The sequence below is a fragment of the Notolepis coatsorum genome, assembly GCF_963971535.1.
Source record: "Notolepis coatsorum genome assembly, chromosome: 2".
Lineage (NCBI taxonomy): Eukaryota > Metazoa > Chordata > Actinopteri > Aulopiformes > Paralepididae > Notolepis > Notolepis coatsorum.
In genome coordinates this window covers 86,830,700-86,853,833 of record NC_140166.1, presented here as the reverse complement: position 1 = coordinate 86,853,833, position 23,134 = coordinate 86,830,700, and the positions used below count along the sequence as shown (strand labels likewise).

Sequence of the window (23,134 nt, the reverse complement as noted above, 5' to 3'; positions counted from 1 at the left end):
ACACACACACACACACACCACACACACACAAAACATTTTCATGGCCACAAGGGACATTCTCAGCCAATAGGGTACCGTGTCAGTTTTTTCAATTAGAAAAAAATAAAGAGAAGAGAACGAAAGAAAGATGAACAAATTAAAGAAAGAATGAATGAAAGAAAGAATGAAAGAACTGCACCAAACCACAGAGTTTAAGAGGTTTTCTGCAAACCAGTGTCCATTAATGTGTCTCCAAATTTGTTGTATTTATTTATTATTTTCTTAATTTAAACCCACTAGTAAATTAAGTTACATTGCAGGCATTTTTATGAGCTGGTTCCCTTCTGAATGGCACAGAACTCCAGGCCAATTTAGAGAGGAGAGAACTACAAGGACACAACGACAAGGAGAGAGAGAGAGAGAGAGAGAGAGAGAGGAGAGAGAGAGAGAGAGAGAGAGAGGAGAGAGAGAGAGAGAGCGAGCGAGCGAAGAGAGAGAGAGGTCTCCAGCGAGGCGTCTGTCATCAGCACCCCCCCCCCACCCTCTCCTACCAAATAACACCTATCAGCCTCTATGTGTGTGTCTGTGTGTGTGTGTGTTTGTGTGTGTGTGTGTGCACACTTGTCAAACATACGTGCATGCTTTCCTCAGAGGTATGTTTCTGTGTCTCTGTTTCCAAGTGTGTGGTGTGGGTGTGTGTTTTTATGAGTGAGGTGTGTGGTCATAGCAGTATGTGCAACTGTTTGTGTGCATGTCTATGTGTACAACTCTGCATGTGTGTGTGTGTCTCTCTGTCTCTCCCTCCCTCCTCCCTCCCTCCCTCCTTATCTCCCTCCCTCCCTCCCTCCTTCTCTCCTTCCCTCCCTCCCTCCCTCCATCTCTCCTTCCCCCCTCCCGCTAGAGGGAGAGAGAGAGAGACACAGGGGTAGAGGGAGAGAGAAAGATAGAGAGAGTGAGAGACAGTGGGGGTAGAGGATAGAGAAAAGATAGAGAGAGTGAGAGACAGTGGGGGTAGAGGGATAGAGAAAGATATAGGGTAGAGAGAGATGTAGAGAGAGAGAAGGAAAGAGAGACTGAGAGGTAGGCAGAAAGAGAAGGAGCGAGACAAATATAGAGAGAAAGATAGAGAGAAAGAGAGAGAGAAGGAGAGGGAGAGAAGAAGAGAAGGAGGAGAGAGCAGAAATGAGTCTTGTCAAAGTTCATCCATGGGTTAGTCAAGCATGTTATTAAGCCGTAGTCTGGCCCGTCGACTAAAAACACATTTCTTCAATCAATATCTGAAATTAATACACTTTGCTACTCAATAATCTCAGGGGAGATTTAAAAAGGCCCTAAAGGATAAAATTATTCAGGAGTACAGTTTTGAGTAAAACATAAAAAAAAAAACTATAAAAAAAGAGAAGAAATTATATCTTGCAGCATATTTTAAGTTTTTCTTTCTTATATTAAAGAATATTTAGTTTTTAGAGAATTGTAAAGGATAGGCAAAATAAGCATGTGCTTCAGCCTATTCCTTTTTTCGGTCATTGAGTTTGGATTTTGTGTGTGAGCTTACTTTGAATATGTACATTGTGTTTTTTTCTTTTTTCTTTCCTTTTGAAAGTCCACACAAGTGTGTTTTTTGATTGATCTGTAAACAAAGACCGAAATAAACTATTCATCATCATCATCATCATCATCATCATCATCATCATCATCATCATCTACTATATCTATATTACTACCTACTATGCTAAATGTCTACACTAGCCTACTATGCACTCAAGACTGTAGTGTAGCACTCAAGTTCAACACTGAATGACGAACAATGTTACTTACCCTTAGCTCCCAGAGTTTGTAGACAGAATTGGATAAAAGCGTCAGCTAAATGACTGAATGTAAATGTGTATACATATAAAATAATGATTACATATATATTAAGTGTGCTTGGTTGGTGTGGTGTGTCCATGTTACGAGTTTGAGTGACTATGAGCAAACTTGTAAGTACATAGAGAAATGTTATGGCGTTTTCTGCGGCCCAGATATGTGCAAGCAAGCGTATAGTATATATAGTATATATAATATATACATTACTGTGTGTGTGTGTGTGTGTGTGTGTGTGTGTGTGTGTGTGTGTGTGTGTGTGGTGTGTGTGTGTGTGTGTGTGTGTGCGCACGCACATAGTATGTGAGTGTGTTATACATAGTATGTATAGTATGCGAGTGTGTTTTCCATCTGTTCAGCAGGATATAAATATAATTTTGCTCCGTGTGAACCTGCTCTCACTGCTGGAAGATAATCTCCTTACACCTTACACACTTATACCTCCTACTACACTTACCATCCTGTCTACTACCATAGTATGAGACACAGAGAGAGACAGAGACAAAGAGAGACAGAGAGAGAGAGACAAAGAGAGAGAGAGACAAAGAGAGAGAGAGACAAAGAGAGAGAGAGAGAGAGAGAGAGTAGAGACGAGAGAGAGAGAGAGAGAGAGAGAGAGAGAGAAGAGAGAGAGAGAGAGAGAGAGAGAGAGAGAGACAGAGACAGAGAGAGAGAGGAGAGAGAGAGAGAGAGAGAGACAGAGATAGAGATATGTGTCAAAAGAGAGATGGAGAGAGAGAGATGGAGCGAGAAAAGGTGAGACAGAGAGAAGGAGATATATTTATATATACCGGTATATATATATATATATATATATATATATATATATATTTTTTTTTTCTGTTCCTTCACGTTTTTAATTATTTTCTTTTACCATGCTGCTATATTTAGCACTTTTATTTTTACTATGTGAAGCACTTTGTGACCCTGGTCTGTGAAAGAAAGGTGCTATATAAATAAACATTACTTACTTACTTACTTACTTACTTACTTACTTACTTACTACTTACTTACTTACTTACTTACTTACTTACTTACTTACTTACTTACTTACTTACTTACTTACTTACTTACTTACTTACTTACTTACTTACTTACTTACTTACTTACTTACTTACTTACTTACTTACTTACTTACTTACTTACTTACTTACTTACTTACTTACTTACTTACTTACTTACTTACTTACTTACTTACTTACTAGATACTGAAAGAGAGGAAAAAGAGAGACTGAAAGAGAGAGATAAAAATAGAGAGAGGGAGAGAAAGAGACTGACAGATGGAGAGAAAGAGAGACAGACAGTGAGTGGGGATAAAGGCAGAATGAGAGGGGAGAGAGAGGGGAGAAACAGAGACAGAGAAGGGGCGATAGATATAGAGATAGAGAGAGGAGAGAGAGAGAGAAAGAGATAACAGAGAGAGAGAAAGAGGGAGAGAGAGGGGAGGTGTTCTCATACAGTGAGCCTCTATGAGTTGCAGCAGTGTATATATATATAGGATTACAAGTACAAAGTTGATTTAAAATCATTGAGGTATGTAGATATACTAATAGATTGTTCATTTGCGTCAACATTGTAATAATTATAATAACTTTATTCATCATTCTAATACAGTAACTATGCACAGTATTTCCTGGGTTGTACAGTACAGTACACAGTGTGGTGAGAGGACAGCAGGACCTCACTTACAGAGAGGTGGTAGACTTTACACAAAATAAACACAGTATGTTATGGTAAAATATGGTGAAACCAGTACATTCACCATCTCCTCTGTGAATGTAGTGTAACAACCATACAGTAGATGCCTAGACTCACTAGCCCTTCGCTAACGGATTGGACCCTTAGGGCTGCCGCCTGTGGTACACTGAATTCGCCACAGTATTTTGACCAGGTCCGTGTGGATATTCCTCAGACCAGACGGGACATGTGGGTAGAGAGCCCACAGTCCATTACCCCCCCCCCCCCCCCCCCCCCCTGTCTTCTGAGCGTTTAGCTCCAGGTTGCTGTGGCTGCTCCAGGACACCAGCTGCTCCACCTCCTGTCTGCATCGCTGTCGGATACGAGACTGATCGCCATAGCGTCATCTGCTAACTTGGTGGTTGTGTCAGAGAGAGTAGAGCAGGGGAGAGAGAGCACACAGCCCTGCAGGGCTCCAGAGCTGAGGGTCATGGAGTCGCCCAGCCTTACCCTGATCAGACACGGGTCCATGAGCTCTCGGATGATGGTATTGAATGCCACGGTGCAAGTCCATATGAGGCATATGTAGCCTAGACTGTGCAGGACCTGTTGTTTATATTGTTGTTACATTTTCAATCATCCTCAACAGATATAGAAACTAATTTTCCCAACCCTGACAATCTCTTCATACAGGATAAGCTTGTCTTTGAGCTTCAGCAGTATTAGCTCTGGGAGGAGGGCGGGGGGGCAGTGGGAAAGCTTCTAGCCACAGTCAAGCTCTATTCCCCTGTGGGGCCCTGTCAATTTATTCCCAGGCTTCTGGAAGGCCCGCTGAGACTCAGCGTGGAACGAGCCCATCAGCTGTTCCTCTCAGTTCCTCTCTTTCATTTTTTCATTCATTCATTCATTCATTCATTCATTCATTCATTCATTCATTCATTCATTCATTCATTCATTCATTCATTCATTCATTCATTCATTCTTACTTTCATTCATTCATTCATTCATTCATTCATTCATTCATTCATTCATTCATTCATTCATTCTTTCATTCTTTCATTCGTTTGTTCTTTCCTACTTTCTTTCTTAAATGTTTCCATTCATTATTTTTCTCTTCTTTCTCTTCTTTCTGTGAGGGCTGGGTAAGGACTGCATGCTGCCCAACGAGGGGGCGTGCCGAACATTCTACCTCACGCACCTGAGAGTGGTTGGCAATCAGCTCGTCGGGAGACTACTAGTACTGCTGGTTGCCTTCCACTCATTGCCAGGTCGTTCTGTATGCTACCATCAACCGCCGCGCTCCTGGTGAGACATCGTCTTCGCTCTCTATAATCCCACGGGAGGATTTCCTATGTTCTCACTGGGAGACGTCGTGCCATCCGTTGCTACCATCTACCGCCGCGTCTCTGGCGTGAGACGTCGTGCCGGCTACTGCCCTACTCCCTCTTCGTGGACCTCGTTCCTGGGGTGAGGCCTCGTCATCACTCTCTATAGTTCCACGGGAGGATGCCCGTGTTCTCACTCCGTTCTCCTTGGACCCCCTGTTTGCTGTGTTGCCCGTCGGCAGCGTTCTGGTGAGGCTGTATGAGACCAGTCTCCAAACTTTCGTTTTCATTCATGGACTCAAGAAGATATTCCTGTGTACTTTTTGTTCGCCCTTTAAAGGGACAGTGCTGCATTTTTTTCGTTGTTCATGGACTCTAGTGTATTTCACCCTTAAAGGGTCAGTGCTGCCTTTTTTCCCTGTGCAATAAATAATGCCCTGTTTTTGGCTAACTCTCATACCTGTCTTGTGTTGTGCTATTGGGGTCGCAAACAATCCTTAACACTTTCTTTCTTTCTCTTCTTTCTTTCTTTCTTTCTGTCCAGCTCTACATGTTTATTTCTTTCCTTCCCTATGCATCTGCCTCTCATTCTTTCTCTCACTCCCTCTCTTCTTCTCTCTCCATGTCTCATTTTATGTCTCCCTCATAAAATAGCCCTAAAACATTCAGTCTCAGTTTAGTTGACATGGAAAACACACACACACACACACACACACACACACACACACACACACACACACACACACACACACACACACACACACACACACACACACACACAATACATATTTGTATCAAGGGACTCGTATATCTAGCCAGCTGTCAGCTTGGCTTCCTTCACAAAGAGCTTCCTTCTCAATACATCATTACAGGCTCAACTAACTATTTACACACACTCTCTTAGCTGTCCATCGTGTTCAATGATGACGCTTGCTCCAGGGATGGGGAGAGGGGGGGGTGGGGAGGGGGAGTTAGCGACGCTGCCGCTGGTGCCACTTCTCGTGGGCGTTGAGTCCGATCCTTGAGCCGCACACCCGTCCACAGATGGCGCAAGGGAAGCCAGATACCTGGGGGATGCCAGCCGCCCGCTGGTGTCGTTGCGTGCGCCTCTCAGATCTTCGGTCTTGGTTCGTTTGGTGTATTTGGGAAACTGCAGTGGCACAAGTGACTTGCCAGGCTGATCTGTCGAGTGCCAGAGTTTCAAGCTGCGTGATGTTTGCACACTTTAGGAGGTCCCTGGTGTAGTCCTTAAAGCGTCTCTTTTGGCCTCCAGCAGCCCGCTTTGCTCCTCTCAGTTGGCCATAGAGGACTTGGCGGGGCAGGCGGTGGTCAGGCATACATATGGTGTGCCCTATCCAACGAAGATGTTTTTTGGCCACAGCTGCGGCCATACAGATTGAGTTGGTGTTGTTGAGGATGTCTGTGTGGGGGACTCGATCTTCCCAGGTCAGGCCGAGGATCCTTTGGAGGCAACGGATGTGGAAAGCGTCCAGGTTGGTGATGTGCCGGCGGTATGGGGTCCAGGATTCTGCTCCATAGAGCAGAGTGGAGAGACATACTGCGTTGTAAACGGCAACCTTGGTGCTGATCTTCAGGTTTCGGTTTTCAAAAACCCTGCTGCGTAGGCGTCCAAAGGATGATGCCGCTTTATTGATACGTGTGTGTATCTCCGCGTCAAGGGAGCAGCATGAGGACAGAGTGGAGCCGAGGTAGGTGAAATGATCCACTGTTTTGAGTGGAACACCGTTTATGTGAAAACTGGGAGGTGTAGAGGTTCGGGAAGTGAGTTGGGACATGACTTCGGTTTTTGTATGTTGACCTGGAGACCGAAGGATTGGTACAGGCTGGATATGGTGTCGAGAGCATGCTGCATAGACTCTGGACTGTGAGCTAAGATGGCACATTGGCACAGTCATCAGCGTACTGTAGCTCACATACTTGGCATGATTTTGTCTTTGTGTGTGCCTGGAGCCGGCGGATGTTGAAGAGGCTACCATCAAGGCGGTATTCCACATGGACACCGTCTTCATGTCCCATGGCTCGGCGGAAGAGGCAGGTGACGGCAGAGAGGAGGAAATTAAAGAGCACCGGAGCCAAGACACAGCCCTGCTTCACCCCAACATTAACCTTAAAGGATTCTGACTGGAGTTCACCCGTCTGGACTCTGGCTTGCATCCCGTCATGCAGCTGCTGAAGGATGGAGAGAAACTTGGGTGGTACCCCAAGTTTGTTGAGGTGTTTCCAGAGCAGCTCACGGCTGATGGTGTCGAAGGCTTTGCTTAGGTCTATGAAGGCTATGTAAAGATCCTTGCGATGCTCTCTGCTCTTCTCTAGCAGCTGCCTCAGGACAAAGACCATGTCGGTGGTGGATCTGGTCTTCCGAAAGCCACATTGAGTTTCCGGAAGCGCAGCTTCAGAGATGTTTTCCACCAGCCTGTTCAGCATGATCTTCGCCAGCACTTTCCCTGCGATGGAGAGGAGAGAGATTCCTCGGCTGTTTCCGCAGACTGCTCTGTCCCCTTTCTGCTTGTAGATGACCACAATGTTTGCATCTTCCAGTCCTGTGGGAGGGTCTCATGTTCCCAGATGTTGCAGATCAGGAGGTGCAGACGGCGCGTGAGGAGGTACCCTCCGTGTTTGAAAACCTCTGCTGGGATGCCATCGGGTCCAGGGATTTTATTGTTCTTCCAGGGATTTTATTGTTCTTTAGACCCGCAATGGCTTGACTGGTCTCAGAGAAGTGTGGTGGGGGCGTCCAGGTGCATGACTGGTGGCATGTCTGGGAGATTATCCAGGATATGTGGGTCAGTGGGGTTGGTGTGATTGAGTAAAGACTCAAAGTGGTTTGCCCAGCGGGTGAGAATCTCATGTCGGTCCTTAAAGAGTTTAGAACCGTCGACTGATCGAACTGGAGCAGTCGCCCGCTTCCTGGGGCCATGCAGTGCTTTGATGGCATCGTAAAAGCCCTGGATGTTGTGGCAGTCTGCCAGGCTTTGGATCTCCTTCGCCTTCTGTATCCACCAGGCATCCTCCATAGTCCGGAGGGCTCGCTGGGTTGCTGTTCTTGCTGCAGCAAAGGCAGCTTTCAGGGTGGGAGAACCAGGGCAGGACAGGAGGGCTTTGTGGGCTTCATGCTTGGTTTTTAGCAGGGACTGTATCTTGGCTGAGTTACAATCAAACCAGTCCTGGTGTCGTTTCCTCGTCTGGCCAAGTGCCTCAGAGGCTGCGCTGTGGATAGCCTGGCGCAGAGCTGGCCAGTCAGCTGATTCCTCCGGGATCTTATTGAGGTTTTCAGCAAGGAGCTGTCGGAGGTGGTTTTTTGAGGTGGGGGTGTTCAGTGCTGCAGAATTTAGTTTCTTATTAGGTGCTACCCTCGGTCCACGGGGTTGGATACTCATGAGGAGTTTGGATCTGACCATGAGGTGATCAGTCCAACACTCGGCTCCACGCATGACTCGGGTGGTAAGGACGTCCTGTCGGTCTTTTTGGCGTACAATCACATAGTCCAGGAGATGCCAGTGTTTAGAGCGGGGGTGCTGCCAGGTGGTTTTGAACCTGTTCTTCATCTGGAAGATGGTGTTGGTTATGACCAGGTGGTGTTCTGCACAGAGGGAGAGGAGCCGAAGCCCGTTGTCATTTATCTTCCCTACTCCATGTCGGCCAATAACTCTGTCCCATACCAGGTGCTCCGTGCCCACTCTAGCATTGAAGTCTCCCATTAATATGAGCTTGTCCGTAGCTGGAGTTTTCTGTAATATTGAGTCGAGGGCTCGGTAGAAATCCTCTTTGATGTTGAACTCAGCATCTAAAGTTGGTGCATAAGCACTAAGGAGAGTGGCGAAGCGTCCCTTTGCAAGGGGGATGCGCCATGTCATTAAGCGTTCGCTAACACCGATGGGGGACTCTGGGATGCGTTGCAGCAGTTGGGACTTCACAGCGAAGCTTACTCCATGGATGCGGCGAGTGCCTTCAGGGACCCCCTTCCAGAAGAAGGTGTATCCTGCACCAACCTCTGTCAGGGAGTCCTCTCCATGTAGTCTAGTCTCGCTGAGAGCTGCAATGTCGATGTTATACCTTGCGAGTTCCAGGGCCACAAGTGCTGTCCTGCGGTGTGGCCTGTCAGGTGTTTCAGCCAGGTCCAGCAGTGTGCGAACATTCCACGAAGCAATACATAAAGGCTTATTTCTTAATATTTTAGTTTTTCGACCGCAAAAGGGGATGCTCCGACGGTTGCGGTATACCGCCCGGAGTAGAAGAGCAGACAATGTTTGGACCACCTTTTCTAGGTCCTTCCCCATCTCAGGGGTGAGCAGTGTGGGGCTGCTCAGTCACAATGGAAGCTGCCGAAGCGATGCGCTGCTCCATCCCGCAGTCTCAACGACCATCACTCCATTATCGCCTGTGTGCATGGTTTGGCTAGACACTCCCCATCCTTGGCCTGTACCTACCGCCATTCCACAACGCCACAGGACTTTTTTAAGGGGGGGGGGGGGGGGGGGCAAGAAGCTTGCACATAGGTAAGGATTAAGGTGAGGGTGTGGCTGCAGTCCTCACTCCCACCATCTTCACTCCTTGCAGATTAACCTCCAGTGGCATGAGAGAACCCATGACGACCTTCGTCTGGCAGGAGTTGCAGGGGGCTGCCGGTGGTCCGGTCTGTTGGACTCCGCCTGTGCCCGTCCCCAGGGCAGATTTTTCCTCAGGGTTTACTCCCCTAGCCACTATACCTGCCCCGGGTTTACCCATGTGGCAATGGGGGTCCCTTCCTCCGCCTTCGCAGCCGTTGTGGTGGTTCTCACATCCACCATCTTCCGCCTGCTCCGCCGTTGAGGTGTTTTGGGATCACTCTTAGTCTGGCCTCTACCCTTCGACCTGTTCGGCTTGGGTGGGCCCTGCCAGGAGTGCGAGACTCCCGCCGACATAGCTCTAGGGGTCATGGAGACACGCAAAGTGCCTCACCACAATAAGGTGGTGATCCCGGCGAGACACACACACACACACACACACACACACACACACACACACACACACCACACACACACCACACACACACACACACACACACACACACACACACACACACACACGGCCTTATGACAAAATCACATATTCTACCTTTTATCTCTCTCTGCCATCCTGGACACATAGACACAGTCATTCATTCTTTCTTAAATTTTTTCTTTTTTACATTTCTTCTTTCATTTTTGCATTTATTATTTCATTAATTATTTTTCATTCATTCTTAAATAAATCGTTCATTGTTTCATTAATTCTTTTTCTCTTTTGTTTCATTCATTCTTTTTCTCTTTTGTTTTCTTTCTTTCTTTCCTTTCTTTCTTTCTTCTTCTTTCTTTCTTTCCTTTCTTCTTTCTTTCTTCTTTCTTTCTTTCTTTCTTTCTTTCTTCTTTCTTTCTTTCTTTCTTTCTTTCTTTCTTTCTTTCTTTCTTTCTTTTTCTTTCTTCTTTCTTTCTTTCTTTCTTTCTTCTTCTTTCTTTCTTTTTTCCTTTCTCTCTGTCCAGCTCTACATGTTTCTTTCTTTCCTTCCCTATGCATCTGCCTCTCTTTCTTTATCTCACTCCCTCTCTTCTCTTTCCATATCTAATTTTTCCAATTTTCTCATGCGTCTATGCTTGGGGGTAGAGGAACGCACACTCTGTCATGGTCAGGGGTGTGGGTTTTTGTTGGCTGGACAGAGAGAGAGATGGGGGAGAGGAGAGAGAGAGGGAGAGAGATAGAGGGAGGGAGAGAGAGAGAGAGAGAGAGAGAGAGAGAGAGAGAGTGAGAGAGAGAGAGAGAGAGAGAGAGAGAGAGAGAGAGAGAGAGAGAGAGAGAGAGAAAGATGTGACAGAGAAGAGATAATATTGAGCGGATAATCTAGAGAGAGACAAAAGTTACCACAATGTGGGAGACAGTGAGAGGGGGAGTGGGGTGTGAGATATATATATGAGAGAGAGAGAGAGAGAGAGAGAGAGAGGAGAGAGGAGAGGAGAGAGAGAGAGAGAGAGAGAGAGAGAGAGAGAGAGAGAGATGTCTTGTGTTATTAATAAGACAGCCCAGGCTTTCCATGTGATGTCCAAGCTGTTCTGAAAGGCCATGTTGATCATGACTAACACTGATGACAGGATGTAGGAGTTCACTCATAGAACTGGAGAGAAACTGAGCACCACTCTATTTAAACGACCACATCAAACAAGAGGTGGACTCGGGCAAATACTGCGGCATGGTCATGCTGGACCTACAAAAGGCCTTCGACACTGTCAATCACACCATTCTGATTGACAAGCTAAAAGCAATTGGTTTTGATAGTCTATCAGTGAGCTGGATGCAATCCTACCTGGAGGGGAGAGAGCAGATGGCGGAGGTAAACGGTACCCTATCCCCCCCCCTCACAGTAAGCTGTGGTGTTCCACAAGGAAGCATACTAGGTCCGCTACTGTTCGTAATTTATGCAAATGACATGTCGTCAGCTTGTGACTGCAACTTGTTCCTGTTTGCGGACGACTCAGCCAGGGGCGGGGCTAGGGGGTGGCTACTTGGGCTCAAGCCCCGAATGTATTCTGAAAAGCCCAGAATCTATTTATAATTTTTTTTTTTTTTTTTTTTTTTTTTACAATTCATCATTGTTAAATGAAAATATGTTTGCACCAGATTTAGCAGAGGCTAATTTCCATCTGTGGTCTATCCAGCTGCTAACTGTATTTGAGTGAGTTAAGTCTTGGTGTTATGGTAGACTCAGACCTAAGCTTTAAATCACAATCAACAAATTCTTCCACCTTAACAACTTCAAAGCAACTTCAACACAACATCAGCGCGATTTCAGCGCGGTTGTTGTTTAGGGTCTTGTAGACTGTGTTGCTTGGACGTTGTGTACATGTCCCCCAAATCTAACCTAAACAACCGTTGCGTTGATATTGCGTAGCAGTGATTGGTTGGTTAGCGAATGGGGGCGGGGCTGTCATAGAATAATATTAGTCTCGCAGAGAATACAATCCGCCATTGTTGTAGCCAGCCAGCGTTGATGCTAAATAATTAGCGTCACATAGCTGGCCTTTTTCTGAAAACCCAAGCACATATTGTTCCATAGCATACACCTTCAGTTGATCATGACAAATCCTCTCTTACCTTGACGATTAAAAAGCCTCCATAATTTAGTAAATAAAGCTGTAGCCAGCCAGCTAGCATTGGTGCTATACAAAATGCTATCCACATTAGCTACATAGCTAACCAACTAAATACAATGGTATCCTGAGGTAACTTTAACGTTAAATACAACGTTTGCTAGTCGAAATGACTGGACACACACAGGGACAAGTTAAACATCAATCAATTAATTTATTCCAATAGGTAGTTTGAGCTGCATGTGAGCCGAGGTCCTCTCCATTGGAAACTAATGATGTTACGGTAACGTTAGCTTGAAAAGCACAGAAAGTTAAGCTGCTAGCAACAGACACTATAACACTTCCGGTCGGGGGATTTCAAAATAAAAGAGCGACGTCTAAAATCACCGGAAATACGTTTATTTTGTACATTATCTAACGTTAACACGAACCTAAACTAACTTTAGTTAAACTAACTTTAGTTAAACTAACTTTGCGCGTCGATGTTGCAGAAGCATAAAGGCAGAGTGTCTAAAACACTGTTGCTTTGTCGATGTTGTGTTGCAGTTGCTTTGAAGTTTCTGTAGCATGCAGAGGCCTTTAGAAACATAGCTAAAGTACGGCCATTTATAAATCAAAAGGACGCTGAAAACCAGATCCATGCCTTTATCTCAAGCCAACTCGACTACTGTAATGCACTCCTTACCGGCCTCCCGAAAAAATACGATGATAACTATTTTATTGCAATGCACTATTGCATTATTTTATTCTATTTTACTAACTATTTTATTGCACTGCACTATTTTACTTTGTATCAGTGAATCATAGACGCCTGGCCATAAGAGCATTCGGAGCATCTCTGCTCTCCCACTATTGAACTTGGGGGAGCAAAGGTATGATCTTGCTCCACCACTTTTTGATTATATGAAAAATATGTTATATCCCCCCCCAATATATAAATCTAACCATAACTACGTTATGGTTAACTGAGTTTTATAGTGAAAAGAGCAGCTTTATTGGTCAAGATTGAAGGCTCTATATTGCAGGAAATTGCACGTACAGGTTCATTAAATTCAAAAACAATCTGCCATGGAGGGGGTCGTGCCAAACCACCCCTTGCCTTCCCAAAAATAAATAAAAATAAAAATAAAAAATAAAGGGCACCTATCTGGGCTAAGCCCCGGATCTCCTACAATCCTAAATCCGCCCCTGGACTCAGCCCTGCTGGTCTCTGACAAGAACAAGTTACAGGTTGAAAAAACCCTCAGCTCAGAACTGGGCAAAATCTGCATATGGCTCGCTGATAACAAACTATCATTACACATGGGCAAAACAGAGTCCATTCTCTTCGGTTCAAATAACAAACTCAGCAAGACCGACGGCTTCTCAGTTACAGTGGGTGACAATATTGTCACAAGGAAAGAAGATATTACCTACCTGGGTTCCATCCTAGAGGCAAATCTTTCCTGTGACAAAATGGCATCCAATGTAATAAAAAAAGTCTACCAACGAACTCGATGCTTGACCCGGGTCTCCTCACTGGTAAACAAGAATACCCTGAAGACTCTGGCAGGATCACTCATTCAAGGGTACTACGACTATGCTTGCACCTTATGGTACCAAAGCACCTCAAAGGCGCTAAAAACAAAATTACAAACATCTCAAAACAAACTGGTCAGACTTGCTCAGCTTGACCTTACTCCTAGAACCCACCTCACCAATGCCCACTTTGACAACCTAGGGTGGCTTAGAGTAGACGACAGAGTACAGCAACTTGCAATGGGCCTGGTCTACAAGATACACTACACGACCAAGGTACCCATGTACATGTCAAAATACTTCCCAAAGGTCAGTGAATACCACGATCACAACACCAGAGGGAGCTCCACAAATCATGTTAAACCCAGATTCGGCTCAAACAAGGGACTAAACACGTTTTGCAATTATGCCACATCAATGTGGAACGCCCTACCCAAAGCAAATGTGAATCACTACCCACTTTCAAAAACACTCTCAAAAAACACCTACGGGAGACTGCAATTCGAAACTGGCCCCTGTAAATGTCCTAACACAACCCCCTCCAATGTACAGTAAAAATGACCAAGTATGGCCTTGTCAATATTCCAATGTACAGTTTTGCTTGTACAGTTGTACAGTGTCCCCCACCCACCCCTCCTACCCAACCTCCCCCCCACTCCTACCCAACCTCCCCCCCCCCCCACCCACCCAACCACCTCCAATGTACAGTACCCCCCCCCCCCCACCTACCCAACCTCCTCCAATGTACAGTTTCTACGTCAAATGTATATACTTTTTCTCTGGACTCTTTTCGTATCACAAACAGTACTGTATTTGCAAATCTGGTATGTCATAAATGTATAGATGTAGCAGTACTGTCTATCTGTATGTCATATATGTCATATATGTTACAATGAATTGAAAATGGGGGACCCTGATGTAAACAAGACGAAAGTCTTTCTCTGGTCTGCATCCCCTTAACAATTGTGTGTATTGAGCTGTACTGTACTGTACCCATTCTGCAATCTGTTAATAAAGTTATCAATCAATCAATTCAAAACCACCAGGTGGCGCTACTTCAGGAGCATTAAGACTATTTTAACTGTCTCAAACTGATGAATAGGAACATCAAACTGTGTTGTTACCTTGATGTACGTCTTATTAACTTAGATAATACTAAAACAGTTTTGAGCCGTGACGCTCTGACTCCTATCTAGATTAGATTCAAATGTATTCTCATCATACATTTGATGAGTGTACTGTATGTATGTGTATTTTATGTCAGATAGTTCAAAGTTTAGTTTTATGTCATCTTGACTATTGCTCTGCGATGTGGTCATCTACTGCCAGTGGTGACCTCAGGAAGCTCCAGAACAGGGCAGCACGGTTGGTACTGGGCTGCTCACTAAGGTCTAATGTGAGCAGTATGCATGCCTGCCTCTCTTGGCTTAACGTTGAAAATAGGTTGTCTTTTAATACACTTGTGCTGTTCAAGTTGGTCATGAGCAGTAAAACTACATATACATAAACAGATTGTTTATAGTAATACTGTGCATGATCATTACACTAGAGGTTCCAGTAGTGGGCAGCTTGATTTGCCAGGTCCAAAAACCAACGCTTTAAGGAGATCTTTTATTTTTAGATCATTGACTCTTTGGAATAACCTGCCTCAAAACCTCTGCTGCATTTACAGTAAATTAACTTTAAAAAATAATCTTAAATTGTATTTAACACTGTAAAGTATATATATATATATATATATATCTTTTATTTTATTTTTTTTAATCTTATTTGTTAGCTTCATTATGCATTGTGTGTTGAGTACTGACTTTTAATAATTTTGGTTTGCAACAATAATTGTTTTTGTATGTTTTTTTGTGTGGACCCCAGGAAGACTAGCTGGTTGCTATGGCACCAGCTAATGGGGATCCTTAATAAAATAAAATAAAATAAAATCATACAGCACAAGTACAGTACAACGAAAAGAAGTTTGGCATCCAACCAGAGTGCAAATGTAACAATAAAGTACAATAGCAATCTAAAATGTACAGGTGATTAAACTGGGTATAACATATATAAACGAGTACTACTGAGTAATAGTGCTAATCAGATGTACGTACAGGGTTGTAGTATTAATATGCACAGTGTACAGGTATAAAGACACTGTAAGTCATACTGGCCAGCAGTGTAACTAGTAAGAGGAGGTAGGGATTTGTACAGAATGATATATGTACAAGGGTGTATTATCCCTACTTTATGAGAGTAGATGTAGATCTGAGTCCGGCTGAGTCCCCGACTGTAGTGCAGGAGTATTAGAGTGGAGCTTTAGCAGAGGGAGTGGATGGGGCCTAGGATTTACTAACCTAGGGGTGGTGCGCTGGTCCTTCTTGCCCTCCAGGGCGACTCGCAGTAATTCCCCACACACCCGCACTTCTCCCAATACTTCCTGCACCCTCCCACACCCGGTGGCAGGAGTGATAGATGATATACTTTCTCCCCAAAGCAGTACCTTTCCTTGCTGATGAGCAGAGACTTGTCCCAATGATGTATAGGCCGTGGGTAAGAAGGGGTTAAACAATAATGCACATTAACAGACACGCACACAGTACTCCCATTTGTACGCCTCTCTTTTATATAAGTTATCATGCAGTCAATACAAGGCACAATGCATGGCACTTAAATCTCACACTCTACTGTAATGAAACAGGTCCCCGTAAGGGTTAAGATACTTTTCATTCACCCGTAGGTAGAGAGAGAGAGGGTACTGGCTAGCTCCGCAAGCTATTCGATGGGAAAGATTATTATTATCCACACGTGCTGTCTGCACAAATTAACCGCACAACACATGTAACCAGAAAATACAGTGGGCCCACAGTTGAAACAAAAAGCCTGTCTAAGCCGGCATTCCCCAAAATAACAAACGTCGGGGCGCCCCTAATCACTGGTACACGTGCCAGTTCAAAGTATCTATTCTCTTCGCCCTTAGAGGGCCCGCTCTCGAAAAGGAGAATGTTCGCCGATAAAGTTCCAGCGCTCGGAGCGCTCACAGTACCTGGCTTGAGTGTACCAACCAAGTGCCGGCCTGCTCTCACACCGAACGTCCGCGTGGTGAGATGGCCGTCGAACGGTCCCGTGCTTGACGTTAGGCAGGTGACGGCTGGAGGTGCGTGCAGTCCGGCGACGTCCGTTGAGGGGTCCGCTACTGGACTGGGGAGGTGGAGCGACACGTGGGCTAAACTGTGGTGCTAGGCCTAACTGAAGCTAAACTGTGGGTCGGGACGACCCCCTGTCCTGTTGCTTATACTTTTGTTTTGATCAACTTTTTCTCCCATTTTCTATTTTTCTCCCATCCCAATTTTCATATCGTCCAATTCAACCCTCCCCTGTCTTCGAACGTTGTTTCTTGCCTCCCACAAGCCGGCTGCAATGTGGACTAAGTCATACATAGCACGAGTCCCCTCCGATACTCGAGGTAACAGCCGTCGCATCTTTTCACCTGCGCAGCTCGATCTTTCAGCGTCGGGGGTCTGGGCTTTGGAGGGGCCCCGCCCCCGTCGCTTCTTGATTCTACTGCGCAGGCGCACCAACCGACCTGTAGGAGTCGCTGTCCACAACGCCCGATCCCCACCCTTCAGTTTCCCTCCCCGTAATACGGCCAATGTGTATTACTGTGGACGACCAGCTAAACTGAAAGCAATGTGGAGAGCGGGGCTCGAACAGGAGGCATCCTGTTCGAGCCTAGTCTCCAGCATTCGTTGCAAGCGCCTTGCCCACTGCGCCACGTAGCCGCCCCTCCTGTCGCTTATACTTTAACTAAAACGCAACGTGTGCAATATTTACAGCACTCTTCGGCAGTAGCATGTCTGCTTATTTGTTCACAATGTCTCTTTAGCATTAACTAGAAGCTAAGCTATCGCATACGACATTACTAACCCGCCCCGTGACGGGGGTCATATTCCGCGTGTCTTTAGTGTCTAGAGCTCCGGCTCTACGCGTCCGCTCGCTTCTGTGGAGAAAGGCAGTCCCACTGTAAGAGTTCCGCCTTCAGCCAGCCCTTCTTCACCTGTTGTCTCTCCTGCCCAACGTCACACCAGCTCCCCCTGGCGGCAGTCCAGTGCATGCTCCACTATTAAATGTCAATGTTAGGTAGGGGAGTTTACACAACGTTATCCTGAACACAGTAGAGTACAAGGAATTAGGTTAGACACATTCTTTCTTTCTTTCTTTCTTTCTTTCTTTCTTTCTTTCTTTCTTTCTTTCTTTCTTTCTTTCTTTCTTTCTTTCTTTCTTTCTTTCTCTTCTTTCTTTCTTTCTTTCTTTCTTTCTTTCTTTCTTTCTTTCTTTCTTTCTTTCTTTCTTTCTTTCTTTCTTTCTTTCTTTCTTTCTTTCTTTCTTTCTTTCTTTCTTTCTTTCTTTCTTTCTTTCCTTAATTGTTTCATTCATTATTTCTTTCTCTCTTTAAGTCAACATTTGTATTTTAAGGCACGTAAACAGTCATGGATCCTCTGCTCAATGTGTACACAGAAATGCAACTTGTTTTCTGTGCATTTCCTTACATTCATTGTCATACTGTAGGTTTGTTTTACATTTCGCCTGTATGTGCCAGCAGTAGCTGATGTGCTGATACTGTATTCGTCAGGCATGTTAAAGCCTTCAATCTGTTCACAGCTTGTTTTTTCCATGACTATAGAAATATGTTATAATAATTAATGTGTATTCATGCATATGGATGTTCGTGCTCAGCATGTGAAAATGCATGTAAAGCGGAAGAAGACCGCGACCAGGATGTGAGTCATTATCTGGATGTGTAAATGTAAACACTTCCAGTACATACTGTGTGGATGTGAGGTCCGGAACCGGCTGCTCGTCAAACAGCTTCACATGGAAGCACTGGATCTCACCCAGGACTGAGGTGATGATCTCACCCGGGACTGAGGTGATGATGTCACCGCCACTCGCTCGTGACTTCTATAATCAAACCATCAAAGTTAACGTCCACTTCTCCAGAATCCAGCTTCTTCTGCATGACAATTACATAACCCGATCTTACACACACACACACACACACACACACACACACACACACACACACACACACACACACACACACACACACACACACACACACACACACACACACACACACACACACACACACACAGACAGACAGACAGACAGACAGACAGACAGACAGACAGACAGACAGACAGACGTGCGCACGCTCACACACAGAGACACGCACACAAACACTCTTTCTATCTCTCTCTCTCTCATTCACTCACTCACTCACTCACTCACTCACTCACTCACTCACTCACTCACTCACTCACTCACTCACTCACTCACTCACTCGCACACATCTCTCTAAATCAGAGCCTTCTCGCTGCAAATGAGATGTGAACTTTCTACACCAGCCTCACTACATGGTGCCTCTCTGTGTCTGGGAGGAAATTGGTTTACCTCCAAATCTAATGTTTGTTTGGGTGGCTGTTAGCGCATGTGTGTGTGTGTGCATGTGTGTGTGCGTGCGTGGGTGCGTGCGTGGGTGTGTATGTGTATGTGTATGTGTTTGTGTGTGTGTGTGTGTGTGTGTGTGCGTGCGTGGGTGCGTGGGTGTGTGTGTGTGTATGTGTTTGTGTGTGCGTGCGTGCATGTATATGTGCCTTATCTGCTGACCTGAGGAAATGGGTTTGTGTATGTGTATGTGTGTCTGTGTATGTGTTTGTGTGTATGCATGTGTGTGTCTGTGTGCGTGCGTGGGTGTGTGTGTGTGCATGTGTGGGTGTGTGTGTGTGTGTGTGCATATGTACGTGCGTGCGTGTGTGCGTGAGTGTGTGTGTGTGTGTGGGTGTGTGTGTGTGTGTTTGTGTGTGCTTGCATGGATGTGTATGTGCCTCATCTGCTGACCTCGACTACTTCTTGACCCTCCCTGGGCTACAGCCAGCCCTCCTACAGCTCAGCAGAGCTGAGTTCACCAGAGGTCTGCTCTTCTCCAGGTGACGTCGGAGGTTATCTGGGGGACTATCGAAATAAACACCCACATTCCAGAATAAATTTGTCATAACTGCTTCTTCTGCACAACGATTACATAACCCAACGTTACACACACACATGCACATACACACGCACATGCACATACACATGCACATGCATACACACACATCACACACACACACACTCACACACACACACACACACACACACACACACACACACACACACACACACACACACACACACACACACACACACACACACACACACACACACACACACACACACACACACACACACAGAGATACAGGGAGACAGAGAGATAGACAGACAGAGAGACAGAGAGAGACAGATAAAGATAGAGACAGACAGAGATAGACAGAGAGAGAGACAGAGTGAGAGACATAGAGAGATAGAGACAGAGAGAGAGAGACTCCTTAACATTGTCCTTAGCTCCAGGATCTTCCCCAATATTTGGAACCAAGGACTCATAACACCGCTCCACAAAAGTGGAGACAAATTTGACCCCAATAATTACCGTGGGATCTGTGTCAACAGCAACCTGGGAAAAATCCTCTGTATGATCATCAACCACAGACTCATACATTTCCTCACAAAGAATAATGACAGATTGGCTTCCTACCAAATCACTGTAAAACAGACCACACCCTCAGCACCCTAATCGACAACCAAATAAATAAAAACAAAAGCAAATGGTACTCCTGTTTTGTTGACTTTCAAAAAGCATTCAACTCAATTTGGCAAGAGGGTCTGCTGTACAAATTATTAGAAAGTGGCATTGGAGGAAAAACCTACGACATCATGAAGTCAATGTACACCAACAACACATGTGAGGCTTGAGGAAAAACACACAGACTTCTTTACTCAAAGCCGTGGGGTCAGACAGGGGTGCAGTTTGAGTCCAACCCTCTTCAACATACTGTATACATCAATTAACTGGCAAAAACATTGGAACAAGCTGCAGCACCTGGCATCTCCCTAGTAAACACAGAAGTAAAATGCCTACTGTTTGCAAATTATCTGGTGCTGTTGTCTCCAACAAAAGAAGGGCTACAGCAGCACCTTGATCTTCTACGCAAATTCTCCCAGACATGGGCACTAACAGTAAATCTAACCAAAACAAAAGTTATGATATTCCAAAAAATACCCAGTCTACAACAACACAAATTCCTCCTAGACACAATTGCCTGTAAACTACACCTATCTCGGCCTAAACATCAGCACCACAGGGAACTTCAACCAAGCTGTGAACGACCTGAGAGATAAAGCAAGCTTTTTATGCTATCAAAAAGAACATCAAGCCAGACATTCCAAATAAAATCTGTCAAATCTGGCTCAAAATATTAGACTCCGTCATAGAACCCATTGCCCTGTATGGTTGTGAGGTCTGGGGCCCACTTACAAACCAAGATTTCACAAAATGGGACAAACACCAAATTGAGACTGCATGCAGAATTGAGCAAATCCATTCTCCGCACCCATCAGAAAACACCAAATAATGCATGCAGAGCAGAACCAGGAGGATACCCACTAATGATCAAAATCCAAAAGAGAGCATTTAAATTGTATAATCACCTAAAACAAAGTGACCCGGGCACACTCCATAACAAAGCCATCACCTACAGAGAGACCCTAGAGAGATGCCCGGTCAGCCAGTTTGTTCTGGGACTCTGCTCACAAACACAAGCAGAGCCACCAGACAGAAACCACACTGGACTAAACCAAATTATAAGAAAATAAAAAGAAAACGATCTGACACATTGGATAGAATCAACCCAAAACCAGAGCAAATTGGAATGCTATTTGGCCCTAAACAGGGAGTACACAGTGGCAGAATACCTGAGCACTGTGACTGATCCAAAACTAAGGAGATCCTTGACTAGGTACAGACTCATCGAGAAAGGCCGCCATAGGCCTATGTTTTCCATGTCAATAAAGCCCCTTTGAATTGAATTGAAAAAAAAGACAGAGACAGAGAGAGAGGGAGAGAGACAGAGAGAGAGACAGAGTTGTTAAAGGACAATTTTCTGGCAGAACAAGGAATTATTTGTCCTGCTAGCATGCGGCAAGGAGCTCTAAGGACAATGGCAATGTCGGTCAGTAGGCCATGCTGTCCAACCACTACTGTCTCTATGGCAATGTTGTTTACTTTGCCAAAAAGAGGCTGGCAACTTCTAGCTTTGGTGCTAAGCACTAGCAAGGAGCAAAGCAAGCTAGCAACTTCTCGTTTTGGTGCAGAGTAATGCAAACTAGCAAGTGGCTCTATGACAACATCTAGCTTTGATGCTGAGCACAGTGGTTAGCACTGTTGTCTCACAGCGAGAGGGTCCTGGGTTCAGCAGCGGCGCCTTTCTGTTAGCATGTTCTCCCCGTGTTTGTGTGGGTCTTCCTCCGGGTACTGCAGTTTCTTCCCACACCCCAAAAGACATGCATTCTATGTTTCCTGTCATTGCCCTTGACCGAGGTCCTGGCATTACAACTGGAGTCAGTCCCCGGGCGCTGCAGTGTGTGGCTGGCCACTGCTCCTACGTAGCTAGGATGGGTCAAATGCAGACTATGAATTTCCCGAAGGAGATTAATAAAGGTATAACTTACCTTCTCCTGACTGTGTGGAGATACCAAGGTTTTCCATTCCACCGTGAATAATATAATGTGTGTGTGTGTGTGTGTGTGTGTGTGTGTGTGTGTGTGTGTGTGTGTGTGTGTGTGTGTGTGTGTGTGTGTGTGTGTGTGTGTGTGTGTGTGTGTGTGTGTGTGTGTGTGTGTGTGTGTGTGTGTGTGTGTGTGTGTGTGTGTGTGTGTGTGTGTGTGTGTGTGTGTGTGTGTGTGTGTGTGTGTGTGAGAGTGTGAGTTCCTACCACCTCAGTATTCTGTCAGCCATGTATGCTTGTTTACATTGACACTGTGTTCAGATGTGCCGTGTTGGTGGAATGACTAATGGGAGGAAAAATGGAGAGACTGGGGGAGAGATGGAGGAGAAGAGAGGGAGGGAGGGAGAGAGAGAGAGAGAAAGAGAGAGGGAGCTGGAGAGAGAGAGAAGTGAAGAGAGAGAAGTGAAGAGAGAAAGACAGAGAGAGTAGAGGTGTGTGGGTGGGATCATCACCATCTGTTTCTCGGATTTCAGACTCATCTTTCTCATGTTTCTTCTCATTGGTTGACTTTTGACAATTTGTTTTCCTAATCAGAGGATGTGTGTGTGTTTGTGTGTGTGCCTGTGTGTGTGTGTGCCTGTGTGTGTGTGTGTGTGTGTGTGTGTGTGTGTGTGTGTGTGTGTGTGTGTGTGTGTGTGTGTGTGTGTGTGTGTGTGTGTGTGCGTGCGTGCGTGTGTGTGTGTGTGTGTGTGTGTGTGTGTGTGTGTGTGTGTGTGTGTGTGTGTGTGTGTGTGTGTGTGTGTGTGTGTGTGTGTGTGTGTGTGTGTGTGTGTGTGTGTGTACAGGTAAACCAGAGTTCGTCCACATGGGGCAGGAGGTGGACGGCGTGGACATGCGAGCCGAGGTCAGCCTGTTGAGCCGGAACATCCTGGTACGCGGCGAGATGGAGCCCGGCTGCTACGGCAACGAAGCCTGCAAGTTCTTCAAATTCGACACTTTTGGCGGACACCTGAAGGTAAGGCGTGTTCTCACCTGGGAGTCTTTCTAAAAGCAGGCGCTTCCTGTCCTG

The 23,134-nt window shown here is 45.4% G+C and overlaps 1 protein-coding gene across 1 annotated transcript in view; it reads left to right on the top strand.

Moving 5' to 3' along the window:
* Positions 1-23,134, top strand: part of cemip (cell migration inducing hyaluronidase 1) — a gene marked incomplete at its 3' end in the record, with an annotated part of 220,520 nt that overhangs the window by 111,769 nt on the left and 85,617 nt on the right. Inside the window, 1 exon segment of the mRNA XM_084308248.1 lies at positions 22,911-23,080. Coding sequence (XP_084164374.1) covers positions 22,911-23,080 — 170 coding nt within the window.